This window comes from Lissotriton helveticus, chromosome 7, assembly GCF_964261635.1.
Source record: "Lissotriton helveticus chromosome 7, aLisHel1.1, whole genome shotgun sequence".
NCBI classification, from domain to species: Eukaryota; Metazoa; Chordata; class Amphibia; order Caudata; family Salamandridae; genus Lissotriton; species Lissotriton helveticus.
In genome coordinates, this window is record NC_136068.1 from 1,831,145,045 (window position 1) to 1,831,168,919 (window position 23,875).

Below are 23,875 nucleotides of genomic sequence, written 5' to 3' on the forward strand. Positions count from 1 at the left end.
CCCTGAGGCATATAACCCTGTGACCTGCCAATCAACAACCTGTTTGTTTTTTCTGCGGAATCACTTCTGAGCAGTCTTCGTCGAGGGGGGCACTGGAATTGGCCTCCTATCTAAGGTGAGTGTGGAACGGGATGCTAAGCGCCCGTTTTTAACCCCTATTGTGCCTGTTTTTCTTTTACCTTGTAGGCATTTGCTTTGAGTCCCTGCTGTAGCGGGACAGTGGGGTTGGGGGTCCTGACTGCCTGCTGTGGGGTGGTGACTCCCTGCTGCAGCCTCCCCTCTTCCGGGTTCGTTCCCTGCTCTAGCCGGTACACCCGGGGAGGGAGGGGGGGTGTGTGGCTGGCTTTTTCAGCGCGCCGAGGGCGTGCCGGATTGGCTTCTCTGTCTGTAACTCTCGGGGCTCGTTTCTTCGAGCCCGTGTTTTTCCCCTTTTTCTTTATGCTTCCTGCAATCCTTGGTGGAGTCTGGGGTTGCGGGGAGGGGGGGGGGGGACTGCCTTTGTTTGGTCCGTGGGGGCCCGATATTTAGGTTCAGTCCGACTTTGTTGTTTGTTTCCTGGGTTAGTGTTCTCTTCCCCGCGTTTCTGTTGTTGGGGCTCCCTCTGCTGGCGGTCCAATTTTGCTTTATTGCCGTTTTTTACTGGAGGGATTTGCATGGGGCTTGATTTTGTGTCTTGGCCTCTTGCTGCTCTGCTGTGGAGTTCTGCTGGGGAGTTGGGGAGTTCTTACCTCTGGGTTCACTGGTTCCTGGGACGGGGTCTTCTGGGTTTCTTTGTATCCTTACAGTTGGGCCCTGTTCAGTCTTTTCCTTTTGTAGTTTAGTAGTCTTCTCTGATAGGGCGGTTTGAAGGCTGGCCTTCGGTCCTGTGTAGGGATTGGCTCCAGGTCTAGGTGGCTTTCCCTGGTTGGCCCTTGGGGATTTTTGCTTTGATTGGTCTGGGTATATCTTGGGGTCTGGATTTCTGTTCTCCTGTTTCCAACATGGAGGGTAGAGGTGCAGACGTGCGTGAACTCGGCTGTGAGGATGGGGAGGTGGTCGCTGGTTCTTCCACTGCTCCTTCCATGGCGAATATTCAAAAAATGATTGAGGCTGCTGTGGCAGCGGCCTTTGTGGCTCATGATCCCAAGGGGCCTAAGAGACAGAAATTGGATGCCTCGGCTGAGGTTGATCCGGACGTTGACTCTGATGAGGAAGTGAAGGGTCGTTTTGTCCAAGGGGCTGACCTTCGCTGTGTTATGCAGCATGTTCGAGACAATCTGGGATTCCCTGATCCTGTGGAGGGTGGAGAGTCTGAAGACTTCTTCGCCAATTACCTGAAGAAAGATCCGGAAAGCCTCCCCATTCATACGTCTGTGAGGAAGGTGCTGGAGGGGGAGTGGAAGGATGTTGACAGGCATGCCTTTCCCCGGTTTCTGGCTAGGAGGTATCCCTTGCTGGGCTTCGCGGAGGAGTTTCCGGCTGTGGTGAAAGTGGATTCTCTGCTGGCTGGTATGGCGTCTCAGAGCCTGGTGGTGTCTGAAGATGCGGTGCCTTCTGATCCTGGGGACAAGCGTGTCGAGGGGGCCTTGAAGCGGTCCTTTGCAGCATCCAATCTGGCTGTTCGGTCTGCTGCTTACACCAGCTATCTTGTTCAGTCGCTTCTTAAGGACTGTCAGGGTATTTCTGCGCAGCTCATGCAGGAAGAGGATCCCTCTGAGTCTTTGTCCATGTTGGAGCAGCAGTTGCGTTTCATGGCTGACTTGTCCTTCGACTCCCTTAGTGCTGCGGCGGCGGCTGCTGGGGCCTCGGTTGCTGCTAGGAGGCAGTTGTGGCTTAAGTCTTGGAAGGCGGAAGCTGCTCAGAAGGCGGCCGTGATGAAGATTCCCTTCACGGGCTCTAAGCTGTTTGGGGAGCCGTTGGAAGCTTTGATTAAAAAGACAGCTGAGGACAAAAAATTGTTGGCTCCGGTCCGCTCTTCTCAGAGAGGGAAGTTTGCGGGTTATAAGCGGGCTTTTGGGCAAGCGTTTCAATCTAAGATGGCTGCTCAGCCCTTTCGTGGTAGGGGACGTGGCCGGGGTGTCCCTTCCTTCCACAAGTCCCGGGGTCAACAAGGTGCTTCCTCTTCTGCAGGTCCCTCCAAGTCGTGACTATGTGATGGATTCCTTGGAGGTGCCGGTTGGGGGTCGCCTCACCTCTTTTTTACCTGTCTGGGAGGAGTTCGTTCGGGATCTGTGGGTTCTACAGGTGGTTCGGCTGGGCTACAGAATAGAATTTGGGACTCCTCCGGTGGATGTGTTCAAAGCTACCCCTGTTCCCAGATCTCTGACAAGATGTCGTGCTCTATTGGACGGAGTTCGGGACTTGGTGTCAAAGGGTGCTGTGGTGAGGGTGCCTGTGAGACAACAGGGTCGGGGGGTTTACTCAATCCTGTTTTTGATCCAAAAGCCAAATGGGGACTTCCGTCCGGTCCTGGATCTGAAGGCGGTGAACTTGTGTATCCCTCATCGGTCCTTCAAAATGGTGACTCTGCAGTTGATTCTTCCCTTCCTGTCGGTGGGAGATTTCCTGGCTTCTCTCGATCTACGGGACGCCTATTTTCATGTGCCAGTGCACGCAGATTCCCAGAGGTTCCTGCGTTTCTGTGTAGGGGTGGATCACTACCAGTTCCAGGTATTGCCTTTTGGCCTGTCTGCCTCTCCGAGGGTGTTTACTAAAGTGTTGGCGCCCTTGGTGGGTTTGTTGCATGCTAAGGGTATACAGGTTTTCCCTTACTTGGACGATTGGCTGATTTCTTCCTCTTCTTTCCTTCAGGCTCAGTCACACTCCCGGGAGGTTTGCAGTCTCCTTCAACGGTTCGGGTGGATTCTGAACTTGGAGAAATCCCATCTTCACCCCACTCAGGAACTGTTGTTCATTGGGGGGGTGTTCAACACCAGGTTGGGGAAGGTCTTCCTGTCGGAGCCCCGCAGACTGACTCTTGTGCACGAACTGAAGAAGGTGTTGGGGGCAAAGTCTTCCACGGCTCGCCAGTGGTTGCGTGTTCAGGGGCTGATGTCAGCGACTGTGATGATTGTTCCTTGGGCCCGTTTACACTTATACCCCCTTGTGAATCATCTTCTGGAGCATTGGGATCCGGCCTCTCTGGATTACGAGCTGTTGGTTCCGGGGGGTGTGTCCATCGCCCGGGAGTTGTCCTGGTGGCTGGTGGATCTGAACCTCTTGCAGGGCTCGCCCTTTGTGTCCCAGGTGAGGTTGGTCCTGACGACGGACGCCAGCGTACTGGGTTGGGGTGCGGTCTTGGGTCAGGAGTCTGTGCAGGGTCTTTGGTCTGTGCCGGAGGCGGAAATGTCCTCGAATTGGCGAGAATTGAAGGCAGTTCAGTTGGCGTTGTCTCATTTTCTGCCTTGGGTCCTCCAGAGGGATGTGATGGTGCGGTCCGACAACACGGTGGTGGTGTGTTATATCAACCGCCAGGGGAGCGCGAGGGTGGCTTCCCTCAATTTGTTGGCTCAGAGTATAGGCCTGTGGGCGGAGTCTCACTTGTTGTCTCTGAGGGCTTTACATCTGCCTGGGATTTTGAACTCGGAGGCGGATCGCCTGAGCAGGGTGTTTCCTTCCCTGTCGGACATGTGCCTGTCTCAGGATGTGTTTCGCTGCCTGATGGCCCGGTTCGGGGTCCCTGTGGTGGACCTGTTTGCGGCCCCAGGGAACGCCTTGAGGGAGACGTTTTGTTCTCTGGTTCGCTCTGCCGAGGTTTGGAGGGTGGATGCCCTGTCCTTCCGGTGGGAGGGGGGCCTGATGTATGGCTTTCCCCCTATTGCCCTGCTGCCGCGTGTTCTGCTGAAGGTCAAGTTGGATCGGGCTTCGGTGATCCTGGTGGCTCCGGATTGGTCCAGGCGGCCTTGGTTCCCTCTGTTATTGAAGTTGGCAGTGGGGCCTTGCTGGAGGTTGCCAGTGGTCCCTTGTCCCTTGTCGTTTCCCCCTCTGTCTCTGGAGTGTCTGGTCCGCCTGAGGCTGGCGGGTTGGCTGTTGAGAGGATGAACCTTGTGGCGTTGGGGTGTTCTCCTTCTGTGGCGGAATTTATTCAGAGGTCCAGGCGCCCTTCGACTCTCAAATCCTATGCCCGGCATTGGGTTTCTTTTCAGTCTTGGTGTACGGCGCGTGGGTGGTCTGCGTTGGCAGTGGATCCGGTATTGGTCTTGGACTTTTTGAAGGACGGCTTTGACTTGGGTCTGGCTGTGTCCTCCCTGAGGGCTCAGTGGGCTGCTGTTCGGGCCTTTCGGGGTTCGGTCTGTGACCCGGTGGTTCCCCTGGTGTCCCGTTTGTTGCGGAGTTGCTTCCTTCAGAAGCCTGTCATTCGGTCCTTTGCTCCTAGTTGGGATCTGCCTCTGGTTTTGGGGGCTTTGCAGGGGGCTCCCTTTGAACCTCTGCTGGAGGTGTCTTTGAGGTTTCTGACGATCAAGGTGCTGTTCCTGGTGGCTATTACGTCGGCTAGGCGGATTGGGGAGTTGGGCTCCTTGCTTTGTTCGGCCCCTTTTTTACGTTTCTTTCCTGATCGGGTGGTACTGCGGCCTGATCCTTCCTTTGTTCCCAAGGTCCCTTCCTCTTTTCACTGCTCTGCGGATCTGGTTTTGCCTGTTTTATGTCCTGATCCTCTTTCAGAGGTTGAGGTGCGGCTGCACTGTTTGGATGTTCGGAGGGCTCTTGAGATCTATTTGTTGCGTACTGGGCCGTTTCGTAAGGTGGAATCCCTTTTTGTGACCTTTGGCCTGGCTGGTCAGGGTCTTAAGCCTTCTGGGGCTACCCTCAGTCGTTGGCTACGATGGGCTGTGGGTGCTGCGTATGTGGCCTGTGGTGTGTTGGCTCCAGGGTCTGTTCAGGGAAGGTCGACTCGGGGGGTGGCGGCTTCCTGGGCTTGTTTTCAGGGGGCTTCCATGGCTGAAATCTGCAGGGCTGCTACCTGGAGTTCTCCGCACACCTTTATGTCCCATTATCGTTTGGTGGTTGGGGGGACTGATTCTGCTGGGTTTGGGGACGCTGTGTTGCGTTCTACTCCGGTGGTGTGACTTTCTGTGCTTTAATAAAGTCTGTTTTTTGCTACTGAGTGAAGCCGATTATTGCTTTGGTATCTGCTCATGTAGTTAGGACTGGGACGGGGAGGGCTGACGAGGAGGTAATGACCGGTTACTCACCGGTAATATTCATTACTCCGAGTCGTAGCCCTCCCCGTCCCAGTCCAGGTTCCCATCCCTCCCTCCCTGTTTCGGCTTCTTGTGCTTGTTGGGTACAGGTTGTTGATTGGCAGGTCACAGGGTTATATGCCTCAGGGTATGGGTGTGGCCTGGAGGGAAGGGATGGGTTTCAAGTTGCTTGGGAGTTTCTGGTGGGAGGAGCTATGCTCATGTAGTTAGGACTGGGACGGGGAGGGCTACGACTCGGAGTAATGAATATTACCGGTGAGTAACCGGTCATTAGTAGAAGTGTCCGTGAGGCTGAGCACATTTTGGAAGCAGGCTGTTCTCCTCCGGCAACTGAAATGTTTAACTCGCCGAGGGCGCTTACTAAGTTAGGCATACTTACTTCATTTTGCCTGTGAGAGCAGCTGCCATTCCATACACCGGACGGCATGGGTCGCCTCTTTGCCTGGTGGCTGGTCGGCGCTGCTGAGGCTCTGTCCACTCTACTAGCTGCTGTCCTGAGCCACGAGGAGGAATTAACTAGCTCTAGGCTGGCCGCCGCAGGTAGCAGTGTGTTTCAGCCGCTGCAATGTACTGTCTGCAGCACTGCCTGGGCTGGGCTGTTTCAGTCACCGATTTCATCATTAGGACGGCGAGCTGAACTTATGCTGCAGGAAGCAAAACAAAACGGATATCAACTATGGCGCCACCCACCCCCCCTATAACCGTTACAAACTCACTCCCCTGACACGCGTGCCACACTGTGCAGTGATTCTTAGTATTGTTACATTGTTGCACTTGAGCCCAGCCAGCCGGGAGCCCCCATGCCTGCAGAGCAGCAAGGACCACACGCTACCTGCCATTGGAACTCCAGCTTTTATCACGTTTTAGCACCAGTCAAATCCATGTACTGCACATTGCTAATAATGCACAAAAATTCTAAAAAAGCTGTGTCTTGGCTGAGAGCAGGTGTCATACTTAAAAGTTAGTCTTGTTGGAAACTGCCACACCTTGACTTCAGACTCAGCAGCCCATTAGGGGTATCAAAGATATTGTATGCATGACACTTACATCACAAGCTAACGGAGAGACAAGCTGACCCACAAACTGGATACGCCACGGCCACGCATCGCACCACCACCACTATGTTAGGTGGTGCGTGTGTGGCGTAGTGCATGTGTGGCGTGCACTGCAGCATTTGCAAGCAGGTGCGCTTACACAGTGCACTAACATAACTGCACGTAATGTGCCGCCCCCAAAATAGTGCCACCTGGGGCGGACCGCCCCCCTCAAGCTACGCCAATGTGTGTGAGCTAAGCAGAGACTTGCTGACATGATCATTCCGGTTACGATTGACTAAGCAAGAGCCATTTGGTCCCTTCAGTCTATAGCTGCCAATATGAAGTGAGATTGGAATCCCTAATCTACTGCTTTTTTAGCTGCAAGTGTCTATTATAAAACCCCTGCACCTCCTTGCTTCCTCTGGGTCCGTAGGGTTGCACCCCAATGCTTGCCTCAAAGTACCGCTACCTCTTGAACAGGCTGTGTCAATCACCGGAATGGAATAATCCAAATGGTGAATAGGTCGGAGGAGCGTAGATCATTCGTGGGATCCAGTATCCCAAAAACTTCCCCTACTACTGTACGGTCTTCCTTCTCAATGAGACAGTCCTAGAATAACCCCAGTTTCAGGCAGGTTAGTTTTCAATCCAGCTGCTGAGCACAATTATTAGCAGGCAGGGTACTGAGGCACCCTACCAGACTTCTGGCTGAGCGCCAGAAAATTCAGGAGTAAGGGCTTATTTACAAGCTCCTTGCACCGTCGGTACGTCACTTTTTCCCATATTCAAAGTGATGCACCGGGGCTTATAAATAAGCCCCTGAGAGTGTTATGGTTACCAATCATCAGATTTACAATATCACATGCTAAGACCCGATTGGCAAGTGATCTGGCGACAACAATGCCTGCTGAGCTATTTTATGCACCATGTAAGGGAAGTAATAAATATATATGCCCCTGGCTCTGCTTCTTCTGGCTCAGCTCTGCTCATATATTCAGGTCCGTATCCTCAGGGACAATCAGGCAACATGCATTAAGGTTAAATCACTTTTCAGTGATAGGAGTTTTCTAAACAAGTGGCATTTAAAAAAGGTGAATAGGAGTTCAGCACAAACTGGAAAACCTACCAAGGATCGTAAGTGCTGCCATCCACCCACATCCATGTCTCTTCTTTTTGCTTCTTGAGACCAATCCAGCGATCAACAACGCCTTTATGTTGAATCAAGAAATCCTGAAAACAAGAAAAACTAAAGGTTTGGCATTTGAACATTGCCGGTTACATTCAGCTCATATTAAGTTACGATCACATATCACATGTCATTGCTGTGCTGGGGAAAGTTGTTGGAAAACATTTTAACTCAACAGGTATTGTGGGCCAAAAAAAGTCATTTGCCCTCATCTCTTTAGAGTCTCCTCTTCTCTGTGCAGTTGAAAGGTTACTTCCCAGTTACAGTGGTTTCCTAGCATCGGCCATAGATGTGGCTGCTCCCATGACTTATCCTTAGCACGACTAAGGTTCTCAAAATATGCTAAAACGTTTGCAGTTTTATAGGACTTCTGAGACAAAAGGATCCAGGGGCACATTCATCAAGCAATCACGCAGCACATCAAGCCACCCTGCTGCGCGGAGTGAAACGGAAAGGCAGGAAAGCACAATATTTGACATGATATGGTTCATTCCTGTCTTTTCCCTGCGCTGTTGCACAATATGCAGCCTAGCGCCAACACAGGCCCTCTTGCACTATGGTGCAAGGGTGCCTCCATTGCAGAAAGGATTGTTTTTGTGCAGGAAAGGATGGCTTCCTGCACATAAACAATCCTTTGAGGCTATTTCCTCTTTTTACATAGAAAGAGGAAAAAAGGAGAAATACAAACATTTCTCCTCCTTACTACTACCCTGGGGAGGCATGGCATTTTGGCGCATTCCCAGTCAGTAATGGAAAATTTGGGAATGGGCAAAAACTATGGGTGGAAGCGTGGGAACACCCATGCTCAACCCATGGAGCACCTCTCTGGGACAGAGTAAAGCAACAACGCAATTTGTGGTGCGTTCCATTACTCTGGATTTATCAAGCCATGCAGGGGGATGTATGACATTACAACGCATGCTTTTACCACGCATGCCTTTACATCGCAGTTTTTACAACGCATGCTGTTACAACGCATAGCACTTAGTGGTGCTGGATAGTGAATAGTTTAATTTACTATTGCAACTCCAGTCCCCGTGGATAGTAGGGAAGGTGTTGGATAGTAAATTAAATCCATTCTCTATCCTAGATCGCCACCCAGCGCAATGCGTTGTAATGACATGCGTTGTAATAGTTGCGTCGTAAAGGCACTGCGTGGTAAAAGTTGCGTTGCAAAGGATGTTTCCCCATGCAGGGCCACTCAAGTGGCCTTTTGGGGCATGTTAACTGACTTATTTTGCGCCACCCTTGCGCATCCCTTGCGTAGCACAAAAGCTACGCAAAACCTACATAAATATACCCGCCAGTTGATAAGGTGATGTCAGATGCTTGTGCAAGAGTAACATATAAGCATTAACCTGTATTTCTTTTTATTGGTTAAACAGCGAGATGGCATAGATCACTACTAGTAGAGGTGTTACTCTTCAGAGTATATTTACACTTTCCCACCTGCAGCTAATCAAAAGTTATCACTAATTAAATGTAAGAAGGTAATCAAGTATTATCCATGGGAGGGGTTGGCCTTGCAGTAGTTGAAAATGAAAGTAAGAGTTTTTCATTATCAGGACATGTAAAACTTACAAGTACATGTCCAACATTTTAAATACATTGCACCCTGCCCTATGGGCTGTTTAGGGCCTACCCTTGGAATGACTTATGTATTAAAAAGGAAGGTTTAGGCCTGGCAAATTGTTTACTTTGCCAGGTCAAAATGGCATTCTTAAACTGCATACAGAGGCTGTCATTGCAGGCCTGAGACATATTTCAAAAGCTACTTAGGTGAGTAGCAAAATCAGTGCTGCCGGCCCACTAGTAGCATTTAGCTTACAGGCCTGAGTACCTAGTACAACTTTACTAATGAGGTACAAGTAAATTAAATGTGCCAATTGTGTGTAAGCCACTTTTATCGTAGTTAATGGAGAGAGCACCCGCACTTTAGCAATGGTTAGCAGTGGTAAAGTGCATACGGTCCGAAACTGCAACAAAAAATGGTTTCAGTAGACAGGAGGGTGAAGACAAAAAGTGTGGGGATGATCCTGCAGAGAGGGCCAAGTTCAATAGGGTTGAGAATGACTATCCGTATAGTGTGATAGTGTTTAGGTGCTAAGGCAACATGACGTTTATTTTTCATGTGTTCTAATTTGTGATGTGAGCATATGTATAATTTCATCAGCAGTGACTCTGTAGTATATGTTAATTTCACATGCAAAAATAATATGTATTAAAACTCTCTATTTTTGTGGTGAGCTAGAAGAATTTACTGGTCTATTATGGATGCTGTGCATGCTGTCCATTCTTTCCCGAGTTTTCTTCCCACTTGGGGCTTAGATTCATTTCTGATTTTGTAATTGTCTGTACTGACGACACATGACTACATGACATTGCTTCTGTATCACCTTCCTTTTGATTTTTTTTAATAAAACCCCTTAACGTTTCTTTGACCTAGAGCTCTGGTTTTTGAGTGGGCCCAACTACTTATTTGATTTCCTGATATTTTGAGGCACTGGGAGGTATCTTAAAGCGGGGACACATTGCCTCATGAAATTCAGTTTCAACTGCACCTCCGATACAGTAAAAGTGGGCATTGTGATTAAGGACAATGTTGATGTATCTAGAGTTTGTGGTACCCCACACACACAGTTACCCTAACCTGTACAAAGAAACTCAGAATAAAAATCCTGTTCAGACCCTCACCAATACTTAGCCGAGGGGCTGGCAGCAACAATCAGCATACCGGGATGAGGTTCCAAAATTGGCCCGATGACAAGTACCAGGCGATGATTAGCACTTAAAAGCGGGAAACATCCTTTACAACGCAACTTTTACCACGCAGTGCTTTTACGACGCAACTTTTACAACGCAAACCATTACAACGCATTGCACTGGGGGGCGCTCTAGGATAGGGAATAGGTTTAATGTACTATCCAACACCTTCCCTACTATCCACGAGGACTGGAGTTGGAATAGTAAATTAAACTATTCACTATCCAGCGCCCCAAAGCACTATGCGCTGTAATGGTATGCGTTGTAAAACTTGCGATGTAAAATCATGCGTGGTAAAAGCATGCCTTGTAATGTCGTACATCCCTTAAAAGCTGCTGTTATGGTAAAACAGAGCAGACAAATTTGCGAGGGCCAATACATGAATAGTCTGTCCATCCCAGCTCTTTCATATATTATTCATTAATTCATTTAATGCTGCGACTTGTACTCACGATCGAAATGATAACTAGGCAAGGACAAGGGTTACTGACATTCTCCTGCATTTAAACATTATGTAGGGTTTGCATTTATCGCAGCCCAAACACTGGAGCTAAACTAAAATAGGTCACTGGGTGGCAGCAAAGCATTACATTTGTTTTTTTCTTTACGCTCAGGGTGTTCAATTCAAACGTTCAGTGGAGCTCTTTAACTTGTTTTCAGAACGTGTGAAATAGATCCCGATAGACCAGTCCTAACTGGGAAGTATTTGGCTTCCGATGCCCAGAGACCCTGGTTTAAGGTTAAGACATATGCCTGGAACAGACTAGGTTTTTCTGAAATCTTCACAATTGAAAAAAAAGCTACTGCAAGACTCCTTCTCCGCTTCCACCCAAGACAATGTATGACTCCAGTTGTGCATTCGTTTCACAGGCTACCAATATCTAAAAGGGCAATGTTCGAGACATTCTGCACTGTCCAAAGAAAATGACCACCAGGGGCCTTATTCCAGTAAGTCCCCACGGGCGTTTGCGACCCGTTTTTGCGCCCCCTGGGCATTTTGGTATTACAGAAGGGGGCGCAGACTAATGTGCGAACTTCAGTAATACCAATAGCGCTGTCGTACTTAAAACACCAGTGCTACCTTCAGGGGGCACTCCCTTATTTGCATTGGGGCATGCCCTATGAAAATTAGGGAATCCATTTGCCTCTGCACCCGCACCATATTGCATACACGAGCGTAGAGGCAAAGAAGCTCTCTGGGGGCGCACTCACTGTGCCACATTTTAGGTGGCGCACTGAGTGCGCCCCCTGAGAGCAACCCTCTGGATGGAGGTCAGGGGAGTGGAGCACCTTGCGGGCGGGTGCAGTCACTGACTGCCCCCGCCCGCTAGGGGATCTCTATTCCCCTGTAAAAGTGCATGCAGGTGCCGCCTGCACTGTGAAAAACATCGAGCGGCTGCGTGACGCTCCGTGTTTTCCACATGAATGCGCGGCTGCCCTGGGGGCATCGCATTCACCATACAAAATAGGGCGCATTTTCATTGTTTGCACTGGGTGCACCTTTTAATAGGTACGCCCAGCGCAAGCAATGAAATTGCAGAATACGGCCCTAGACCTACAAGTTAAACTCAAGCTATTCAAACAAAATGCGGCCCTGTGCTCCAGGCCTGTAGTTTGTATCCTCATACCACCCTAATATAAGAAATCCATTGGAAACACCACTATCTTGGTACAAGCCACCAAGCTCTTTAATTAACTACCAGACAAGATCCAAAGAATTCAGGATTTTCAAAAATATGTATCAGAATGGAGACAAAAAAACAGCTGTTTCCAAGGTAACTACATTACCCACAACTTAGGTTAGAACCCCAAAGAATAATAATCACACATTTAAGTTCCTTCTACAGCCAACATCTATGGAACAGCCCAACCAGTGCACAACCTTCTATGGTCAGGTAAGCTACAAAGGGCTGTCTTATGTCTAGCCTAGATGTTATATAGTAATGTCAATTTATGTCCAACCCTCCTGGTCTTCACCAACACCAACATAGTTATGCCTAATCAACATATTCAGTACCCTGAGCAGCAGAATGCTCATAATAACCATCCCTTAAGCGGTTTGACAAAAGACAGAACCCTAATGTCCATCACCCAGTACCATGCCTGCACACAGCACTAAACCACCATTATTTCACTAAGCAAGCACTGCCAGGGGACACGCCATCTGTGGCTTTTCTCCCCGACGCGTTTGAGTTGCCAGGAGGCGACCTGCTCTCACGGTGAGTGCTGGTCTTCCCACCCCCCCTGCTCGCCCCCCTCACCCCCTTTGGGGGTTGTAGTTGGGCTTGGCGGCCTGCTTAGTTGTGGGCCGCCGTCGGGGGGTGAGTCGCAGGAGTTCCTGAGGGGCCTCGGGTCGCTTTTGGCTCCTTAGATATACCGCGGTGGCCACATGGTGGGGGAGGTGCAACGGGGCCAATGGGGGGTGGAAAACCCGGGCTCCCTCTGAGGGCAGGGGAGGTCGTACAGGCTCCGTGAGGGGGTCTAGTTATCATCAGTATCGAGGTTTTTAAATCGTGTGCAAGGAATCGGATTGCAGACACCTTTGCAGACGGCCGGGGGAAATACCTAGTGGTTTTCAATTCCTAGCACCTCGAAGACCTCCGCAGGACAGCCTCCCCGAATCTCTTGCGTTCGGGGCAATAGCTGTGTCCTGAACCAACACCCTAATCCCCACAATCCTCCGCTGCATCGAGCTCCGGTGCCCTGGTTGGCGCAGGCCCCGAAGTGCCGGCCAGCTCGCGAGCCACGGCCTGGCACCCTGGTGGGGGGCGGCGGGGTGTTTAGCTAGTTAAGAGCACTCGTTCCGGCTCTCCCCTGTTCCCCAAAATGGCCACGCTGATCCCGCTGTCCGGCAAAGAACTTACCGCTTCAAGTCCGGGGCAGACTTCGATGGCGATAGCAGGGAGCTTGTTTTGTTTATGAGCCATGCTGTCTCCTCTGGTTGTAGAATACACAAAAGTGCCTCAACCACACTTACTTCAACCAAACCTTTCAAGGAATGGAAAAATATTTATTCAATCCAAACCTGGCAAATTGATTTATTGCCAATTATTTTATATTTCATCAACAATTTTTTGTTTTGAACAACAGTAAAAACACAATGTACATTGAAATATTTTACACTTTTTGTACATAGAAACCTAAACATTATTTAGACGAATGCACCAAAATCAAACATCATACAAAGGAATAAATACATTACACAAAAAACACCACAAATACATATGTGAACAATCAATGAATGAAAAATCTAGTGCATGGGGAATATTGTCAAATCAATGACAATAAAAAATATTCACTGGACTCATGAGTCCTAGTTGTCATTACTAATCAAATTATATTCCACCAAACAAACTGCCGACGCGTTTCAAGGCCAGGACGAATGTCCCTGGTCCCATCATCAGGGCTTTTAATCTTTGTATCTGTAAGATGCAAAGGAGAAAAGCAATTAATTGACTTGAACTAGTGATTGCCTCTAATGTTCTCTCATATGTGTATTGACCATTGAAAGTAAGTACATACCAGGCTCTTTATGTGGGGAGGAGGCGATGTGTTCATAGATTTTCTAAGGCACGAGGGATTCAATTGTGTTATGGGCAACCTAATTAAAAATAGGTCAAAGTATATATAAGTATGCCATGTCGCAGCCTAGTTATGGTCTGCGGCGTCATGATGAAAAAATGTTACGGCACTAACCTTAAGTCTGCCGTCAAGCGGCTAAATATCAGGGAGAGTGTAACCAACAGCCGGTTTTTCTGCAAAGAACATTCGTAAAATTGTATAAGAAGCTGTCTAGCTGGAAAAAGTAACTCACGTGTAAAATATTGGAAAAGGCGCAATCGCAAGCATACCTTGTTAATGCTTTGTTGGGCCGTAAACTCGGTGGTTGCTTCGCGCACCCGCACCTGGCAAGTCAAAAAAGAAACTTAAGTGACTTCTTGCCAGTTTGGGAATTGAAGAAAAAATGAAGGCACTGATGTGAAAGCCTCTTACCTTCTCAATCCGCACTGTCTCAGCACTGAATTACTTAGACAAGAAATCAAGATGGCCGGCTGGCGGCTCACCGCGATTTATGTAGATGTGACACTGGTGCATTATGGGCATTGCAGTGTCTGTTGACATCATGTGACGTTTAGGAACGTTGCGCTCGGTGTAGAAGTTTTTGGGTGTAAGGAAGCTTAACCTATGCGGTTTCATTGATCACATACTCATTACATACCGCAAAATATTGCTAGAAGTGACAGTTATTTTCAAGATCGGTTTTACCGAAAAAAATTACATCGTACTTGCACTTGACTCATGGTTCATGGGGGGAGGAAGGGACCAAAGCCAGCTAGAAAAAGCCCAATTGCTGACGTGCCCAAAAGACCTCGGTGACATTTTGTAAAGGGTAATTCTTAGAAAAATGAGGAACAGGGCCCTTCGATATACCAGGCAAGTCACAATGAACGTCAAGTCACTCCCTAAGGTAGGGATCTTACAGGCGCGCTATCTCAGAAAGATAATTTAATCCTGTCTGGGCACTACTGAACTTTAAAATCAAATATGCCTCTTTTTGGAGCAAAATCCGGTCCACATCTTGGCAATGATTTGTAGAATTTACTATATACAGAATAGACCATCTAAAGTCATGCTCAGTATGGCCCCTTTCCAAAAAGTGTTCAACCATGGGAGCCGTCGTCACCTTCCTTTTAATCCTAGATCGGTGTTGGCTGATTCAATGATTGATCTGTTGGTTCGTCTTACCAACATAGATCTTCGAGCAGGGGCACAGTATCGCATACACCACATTTTTTGTCCTACAGTTAGAAAATTCAGTGTGCGACCATTTAATCCCTTGGTGAATAAACTCCTTACCCTCAATTGTATTCGGGCAAGCGACACAGTTTCCACACTTGTGGTGGCCTTCAATGGGTTTGAGTTTCCATTGTGCCAGCAAGTCATTTTTTGGCTTTGGTATGGCAATGTCAGCTCTGACCAACTGCTGGCCAATGCTTCGATTCTTTCTATACGCAAAGATAGGCTTAGGAAAAAGACAATCAAGGCCTTCTAAAAGGTGCCAATTCTTGAGCACAGCTTGCCTTAGTTTATGTGAATCAGGGCAGAATGTTGTAACGCACACAAGTTTCTCAAGTGGTGTGCATTTCCTGACTTGTAGTAAGCATTCCCGAGGCGTGTATTTAGCTCGTTTGAAAGAATGCTTGAGGAGCTTTTTAGGATAGCCTCTTTGTCGCATGTCAGAGCAAAAATTTCGGCCATGTTTGTCATAGTCATTCATATCCGAGCAATTCCACCGGATTCTGAGTAGTTGTCCAAAAGGCAAATTAGCCTTAAGATTTCTTGGGTGGGCGTTCTGTGGTGTAGGGTAGTATTCCTATCTGTTGTCTTTTTAAAAAGAGATGTTTTGAGTTGTCCTTGGGCGCACGTGAGCTCTACGTCCAGAAATGTCATGCGGCTGATGCTATGTTCAATGGAAAATTGTATATCTCTGTGTCTTGAGTTGAGCCAAGCATGGAATGTCATTAATTCGGTCTGGCTCCCCTGCCACAGGAGCCAAACGTCATCAATGTAATGGTACCACTGTACGATACGGTTTTTGAAGGGGTTATTCACCTCTACAAATTTCTCTTCATACTGTGCCATAAAGGGGACTGCCATTTCTGGGGCATAAGGACACCCCATGGCAGTCCCCTTTACCTGCATAAAGAACTCGCCATTAAAGGTGAAATAGTTCTTTTTCAAGGCTATTGAGGCCAATTCTAAAATGAAAGATGTAGGTACCCGGTGGGGTCTTTCTCTTTTATCGAGGTATAGCTGCATCACCTCCAAAGCCTCTTCCTGTGGAATTTGGGTATAAAGGGACGTGACGTCCATGGTGACCATTATTTGCGACTGAGCATCGAATGGAGTACCTTCGACTTTAAGAAGGAAGTCTGTCATGTCCCTAAGGTAAGATCTGACTTCTCTTATAAAGGGTTTTAAAAAGAAATCCACGTATTGTGCAATTGGTTCCAAACAGGAGTCGCAACCCGAAACTATCGGGCGTCCCGACGGTTCATGCAAACTCTTGTGGATCTTCGGAAGAAGATAAAGGACCGGGGTCCTAGGGAATTTTTTAAGCAAATAGTCATATTCTTTATTGCCTAAAAAACCACTTTCTTTGCCAAGTTCTAAAATTTGAGAAATCAATCTGTGAATTTGCTTGGACCACCTTGTATATGGGTTTGGGTTGTTTGCCCTGCTCTAAAAAAGACACACCCTTCTTTTTATTTCTATTGTATATAAAAAGAAGGTGTGTCTTTTTTAGAGCAGGGCAAACAACCCAAACCCAGATACAAGGTACCATGGGATATGAGAACACGGAGCAGCCACTACAAATCGTAGGTGGTCCAAGCACGGTTGTCAATTTATCATCTAGGGAACTATCTGCTGATGAGGAGGCAGTTTTAAATTTAGGCCTTAAATGTGTTCCTTGTATGAGAACAGATTATACTAAGCTCAACATGGAGGCTATGGAGTTTTGTCGGAAGGTTAGGCTTAAAGCCTTTTTTGCGAATACTCTAGCAATTGAAAATATTGAGCCGACAGGCCTGAGAAACAAGTCTAAGTTTGTTCCACACAATAACATTCCCAAACAAGTTTTAGCGTTTGAACAGGTTCTGCTATCCTCTATCAGCAAGTTAGAGAAAAACAAAAGCTATACCCATCAAAATATGAGCCAACAACAACATGCTGCAATAAGTTTTCTAAAAGACGACCCTTCCATTATAATAAAACAAGCGGACAAAGGGGGGGCGGTAGTCATCTGGCCCCGCACTATGTATTTATCCGAAGGTGAGAAACAAATCAGAAATACCACTTGGTATCGTGCATTACCAGAGGATCCAATCAAGCAAATTCAGGGATTGATTTCTCAAATTTTAGAACTTGGCAAAGAAAGTGTTTTTTTAGGCAATAAAGAATATGACTATTTGCTTAAAAAATTCCCTAGGACTCTGGTCCTTTATCTTCTTCCGAAGATCCACAAGAGTTTGCATGAACCGCCGGGACGCCCGATAGTTTCGGGTTGCCACTCCTGTTTGGAACCAATTGCACAATACATGGATTTCTTTTTAAAACCCTTTATAAGAGAAGTCAGATCTTACCTTAGGGACACGACAGACTTCCTTCTTAAAGTCGAAGGTACTCCATTCGATGCTCAGTCGCAAATAATGGTCACCATGGACGTCACGTCCCTTTATACCCAAATTCCACAGGAAGAGGCTTTGGAGGTGATGCAGCTATACCTCGATAAAAGAGAAAGACCCCACCGGGTACCTACATCTTTCATTTTAGAATTGGCCTCAATAGCCTTGAAAAAGAACTATTTCACCTTTAATGGCGAGTTCTTTATGCAGGTAAAGGGGACTGCCATGGGGTGTCCTTATGCCCCAGAAATGGCAGTCCTCTTTATGGCACAGTATGAAGAGAAATTTGTAGAGGTGAATAACCCCTTCAAAAAACATATCGTACAGTGGTACCGTTACATTGATGATGTTTGGCTCCTGTGGCAGGGGAACCAGACCCAATTAATGACATTCCATGCTTGGCTCAACTCAAGACACAGAGATATACAATTTTCCATTGAACATAGCATCAGCCGCATGACATTTCTGGACGTAGAGCTCACGTGCGCCCAAGGACAACTCAAAACATCTCTTTTTAAAAAGGCAACAGATAGGAATACTACCCTACACCACAGAAGCGCCCACCCAAGAAATCTTAAGGCTAATTTGCCTTTTGGACAACTACTGAGAATCCGGCGGAATTGCTCGGATATGAATGACTATGACAAACATGGCCGAAATGTTTGCTCTGACATGCGACAAAGAGGCTATCCTAAAAAGCTCCTCAAGCATTCTTTCAAACGAGCTAAATACACGCCTCGGGAATGCTTACTACAAGTCAGGAAACGCACACCACTTGAGAAACTTGTGTGCGTTACAACATTCTGCCCTGATACACAAACTAAGGCAAGCTGTGCTCAAGAATTGGCACCTTTTAGAAGGCCTTCATTGTCCTTTTCCTAAGCCCATCTTTGCGTATAGAAAGAATCGAAGCATTGGCCAGTAGTTGGTCAGAGCTGACATTGCCATACCAAAGCCAAAAATGACTTGCTGGCACAATGGAAACTCAAACTCATTGAAGGCCACCACAAGTGTGGAAACTGTGTTGCTTGCCCGAATACAATTGAGGGTAAGGAGTTTATTCACCAAGGGATTAAATGGTCGCACACTGAATTTTCTAACTGTAGGACAAAAAATGTGGTGTATGCGATACTGTGCCCCTGCTCGAAGATCTATGTTGGTAAGACGAACCAACAGATCAATCATCGAATCAGCCAACACCGATCTAGGATTAAAAGGAAGGTGATGACGGCACCCATGGTTGAACACTTTTTGGAAAGGGGCCATACTGAGCATGACTTTAGATGGTCTATTCTGTATATAGTAAATTCTGCAAATCATTGCCAAGATGTGGACCGGATTTTGTTCCAAAAAGAGGCATATTTGATTTTAAAATTAAATAGTGCCCAGACAGGATTAAATTATCTTTCTGAGATAGCGCGCCTGTAAGATGCCTACCTTAGGGAGTGACTTGACGTTCATTGTGACTTGCCTGGTATATCGAAGGGCCCTGTTCCTCATTTTTCTAAAAATTACCCTTTAAAAAATGTCACCGAGGTCTTTTGGGCACGTCAGCAATTGGGCTTTTTCTAGCTGGCTTTGGTTCCCCCGTCCCCCCATGAACCATGAGTCAAGCGCAAGTACGATGTAATTTATTTCGGTAAAACTGATCTTGAAAATAACTGTCACTTCTAGCAATATTTCGCGGTATGTAATGAGTATGTGATCAATGAAACCGCATAGGTTAAGCTTCCTTACACCCAAAAACTTCTACACCGTGCGCAACGTTCCTAAACGTCACATGATGTCAACAGACACTGTAATGCCCATAATGCACCAGGGCCACATCTACATAAATCGCGGTGAGCCGCCAGCCGGCCATCTTGATTTCTTGTCGAAGTAATTCAGTGCTGAGACAGTGCAGATTGAGAAGGTAAGAGGCCCTCACTTCAGTTCCTCCGTTTTTTCTTCAATTCCCAAACTGGCAAGAAGTCACTTAAGTTTCTTTTTTGACTTGCCAGGTGCGGGTGCGCGAAGCAACCACCGAGTTTACGGGCCAACAAAGCATTAACAAGGTATGCTTGCAATTGCGCCTTTTCCAATATTTTACACGTGAGGTACTTTTTCCAGCTAGACAGCTTCTTATACAATTTTACGAATGTTCTTTGCAGAAAAACCGGCTGATGGTTACACTCTCCCTGATATTTAGCCGCTTGACGGCAGACTTAAGGTTAGTGCCTTAACATTTTTTCATCGTGACGCCGCAGACCATAACTAGGCTGCGACATGGCATACTTATATATACTTTGACCTATTTTTGATTAGGTTGCCCATAACAACACGATTGAATCCCTCGGTGCCTTAGAAACTCTATGAACACATCGCCTCCTCCCCACATAAAGAGCCTGGTATGTACTTACTTTCAATGGTCAATACACATATGAGAGAACATTAGAGGCAATCACTAGTTCAAGTCAATTAATTGCTTTTCTCCTTTGCATCTTACAGATACAAAGATTAAAAGCCCTGATGAGAGACCAGGGACATTCGTCCTGGCCTTGAAACGCGTCGGCAGTTTGTTTGGTGGAATATAATTTGATTAGTAATGACAACTAGGACTCATGAGTCCAGTGAATATTTTTTATTGTCATTGATTGACAATATTCCCCATGCACTAGATTTTTCATTCATTGATTGTTCACATATGTATTTGTGGTGTTTTTTGTGAAATGTATTTATTCCTTTGTATGATGTTTGATGTTGGTGCATTCGTCTAAATAATGTTTAGGTTTCTATGTACAAAAAGTGAAAATATTTCAATGTACAGTGTGTATTTTCTGTTGTTCAAAACAAAAAATTGTTGATGAAATATAACATAATTGGCAATAAATCAATTTGCCAGGTTTGGATTGAATAAATATGTTTCCATTCCTTGAAAGGTTTTGTGGTAAGTGTGGTTGAGGCACTTTTGTGTATTCTATATTAAAATAAGGTCTAGCTTCAACCACGTATGTAGACCTATCTCCTTAGGGACACAACGTCTCCTCTGGTTGGGCACCCCCTCCTCCGCCCGCCTGGCAAGGTGGGGGCATCCTGTGACGACTCCATTACGGAGGCACCCGGACGCTGCAAAGCACTCGTTCCGGCTCCCCCTTGTACTCCAAAAAGGCCACGCGGCTCCCGCTGTCCGGCAAAGTACTTATCGCTTCAAATTCGGGGCACACTCCGATGGCAATAGCAGGGAGCGGGTGTTGTTTAGGAGCCATGCTGTCTCCTCTGGTTCGACACCTCCTCCTCCGCCCGCCTTAGCGATGCTCCATGTGAGCGTTCACGACCCCTCCAGGGCCGCGTGTGCAGGTGCGGCTGACAGGCGAGGGAGAGGCCAGAAAAATGAAATAAGTCCCACTTGCATCAAAGCACTACTTACCGCAAGGGGCTTAACTCAGATCTTTAAGTAGGCTGGGTCCTGCCGGTGCTCAGCGCCGAATGTTCTAAAAAGCAGATACTGAGACAAATCCCTTTTGGGATCTCCCTTTCTGCCCTCACCCCAGGGTGAAACAAAAATCTTATTTCTGAAAGCACCTCTATCCTAGCTGCTGAGACACAACCTGTCCACTGCTGCTGAGACATCCACAGAGCTCTCACAATGCACCTCTGTCTTAGCTGCTGAGACACAACCTGTCCACTGCTGCTGAGACATCCACAGAGCTCTCACAATGTACCTCAATCCAGTGTTGTGAGACACCACTTCTCCACTGCTATGGAGACATTGACAGAGCTCTCTGAAGGCACCTCTTTCCCATCCTGTGAGGCACCACACATCCACTGGTCCAGAGACATCCACAGAGCTCTCACAAGGCACCTCTGTCTTAGCTGCAGAGACACCACCTGTCCGCTGCTATAGAGACATTCACAGAGCTCTGACAAGGCACCTCTATCCTAGCTGCTGAGACACCACTCGTCCACTGCTGCTGAGACATCCACATAGCTCTTGCGAGGCACCTCTGTCTTAGCTGCTGAGACACCACCTGTCCACTGCTCTAGAGACATCTACAGAGCTCTCACAATGCACCTCAGTCTTAGCTGATGAGATACCATTTGTCCACGGATGCTGAGACATTAACAGAGCTCTCATAAGGCACCTCTGTATTAGCTGATGAGACACCACTCGTCCACTGCTGCTGAGACATCCACAGAGCTCTCCCAATGCACCCCTGTCTTAGCTGCTGAGACACCATTCATCCACGGATGATGAGACATCCACAGAGCTCTCTCAATGCACCTCTGTATTAGCTGCTGAGACACAAGTTGTCCACTACTATTGAGACATCCACAGAGCTCTCTCAATGCACCTCTGTCTTAACTGCTGCGACACCACCTGTCCACTGCTCTAGAGACATCCACAGAGCTCTCACAAGGTACCTCTATCTTAGCTGCTGCGACACCACCTGTCCACTGCTTTTGAGACATCTTCAGAGCTCTCACAATGCACCTCTGTCTTAGCTGCTGAGACATCACTTGTCTGCTGCTGCTGAGACATCCACAGAGCTCTCTCAATGCACCTCTGTATTAGCTGCTGAGACACCACCTGTCAACTGCTCTAGAGACATCCACAGAGCTCTCACAATGCACCTCTGTATTAGCTGCTGAGACACCACCTGTCCGCTACTCTAGAGACATCCACAGAGCTCTCACAATGCACCACAGTCTTAGCTGATGAGATACCATTTGTCCACGGATGCTGAAACATCCACAGAGCTCTCACAAGGCACCACTGTATTAGCTGATCAGACACCACCTGTCCACTGATCTAGAGACATCCACAGAGCTCTCACGGTCGTGCTCCCGAAGTGACTGGGGGCTCTCTGCGGCTCCTCCTGCAGGGTAAATGTCCAGTGCGTCCTCCCATGGGAGTTGGCTGCGAGGATCCTGTCTTGGGTCCCACGCCTATATGATGGTGCGCAGGTGTTTCTACGGTGTCCTCACTTCTCTGGTGGGGGTGGCAGAACAGGTCACAATTTTTGATGCTCCCGGTGACCCTCTGGCTTACAGATCAACGTATTTCAGAGTGCACAGGCTCCTTCCTGATTGGCATGGTGAAGTTCTTCTTGGTGGCCCCTTCTGGCATATCGGGTTTCTGCCCTATACCGCAGAAGGCCACTGCCAGTATCGCATTGCAGACTTCTTTAGGTCAAGCTTAAGCATACGACCTCTTGTATACTTTAGTATACTTCTCTTGTGGGCTAAAAGCCATCGCCCTGCTTTTGATTAGTTTGTTTCAGTGTCCTGCATCTTTGTACCTCCTTTTCTTTTTCTTTTCTCCCAGGAGCAGGGACTTACTATAGTATCATTACACTTTGTCGTGTCTATCTGTTCTTTTGGGAACTTTTTTTGTTCTTGGTTTCCTGCTTGTGTTTGGCGCAGAGCATTCTTGTTCTGACTGAGCCTAGCTTTGCTACAACGCTGTTTCTATAAACCGCTGTAAATCATGCGGTTATCTCTCTCAGTTACGTTTACTTTTACCACGCCCTTGCCTCACTTGTGTTTAATTTGTATTCCTCCCTCAGCCAACTGCTGTGCTCGGTTCCGCTCCCAGTGCCTCTGGCCCCACCCTCCAAACCTTCTTGGCCTTAGTCACTTCCTTGCAGTCTGCCTGCTATGCTGAAGGTCACCACTCCCTCTGCGGAGTTTTTTGTTAAACTTTCCATCCTTGTCGAACTATAAATCATACAGTAACATCAATAATGCAATGGACGTTATTTATTGGAAGCCAATAGAGCACATTCTTCAGACCCCCAAATGATTTCGCGACCCGCGATTTGCCTGTGAAATTGGACTTGGAATACGATGCCCACTATTTATAGCAAACCTGCTGTGATGAAGAATAAAATAAGAAACCATCGTCTCATTTTATTTTATCTTCCTTTGTTTACAAAATGCCCGGCAATTTGTTTTCCAAGTAGCACTCAAGACGTACTTCTCTATGCCATGCATCCCTGCTTCACGTGTAATAGTAGAGGAGGAAACCAGTATGCGTTGCCACCCCCTTCCCTACTTGCATATTCAGTTTTCACAAATGCACTGCGAAATGTGAGTTTAAAAATAGAAGCAGATACTGTTACTATTTTCATTTAACATCATGTTTGTGCCTTTGCTAAAAGTACATGCTTATTTATTTAACCTTTTACATTACACATGCATCATGTTTTAGTATGATCTACTGCACAGATTTACAGCAATTCACTGAATGTCCCTAAACAATAGCAATAGCAATTTTAGCAATCTTTACAACTATGCCTCTCCTTTCACAACACAGCTATAAGCTATTCATCCCTCTTCCGCCACCCCTCCCTCCTGCTGGTAGCATGTTTCTCTTCTAGGGATGGATGGAATTTGCATAGTCGTGCTACGCAAAGCTCAGCGAAACGGTAAAAGATCTCCGCGAGCATGCAGAATTGCTTGTTCGCGATGCTTTTTTCCAGTTAACGACCTATCCCTCTCATTCTTCCTCTGTATCCTCTGCAGCTCTTACCCCTATCTATT

At 47.3% G+C, this 23,875-nt stretch overlaps 1 protein-coding gene across 2 annotated transcripts in view; it reads right to left on the reverse strand.

The window, feature by feature from the left end:
• The window catches only part of LOC144770825 (C-type lectin domain family 2 member B-like), a 337,598-nt gene that overhangs the window by 20,586 nt on the left and 293,137 nt on the right, over positions 1-23,875 (reverse strand). For both annotated transcript variants that reach the window (XM_078655599.1, XM_078655598.1), the window contains one exon: positions 7,344-7,447. In XM_078655599.1, coding sequence (XP_078511725.1) covers positions 7,344-7,447 — 104 coding nt within the window. The remainder of the gene's footprint in view (positions 1-7,343; positions 7,448-23,875) is intronic.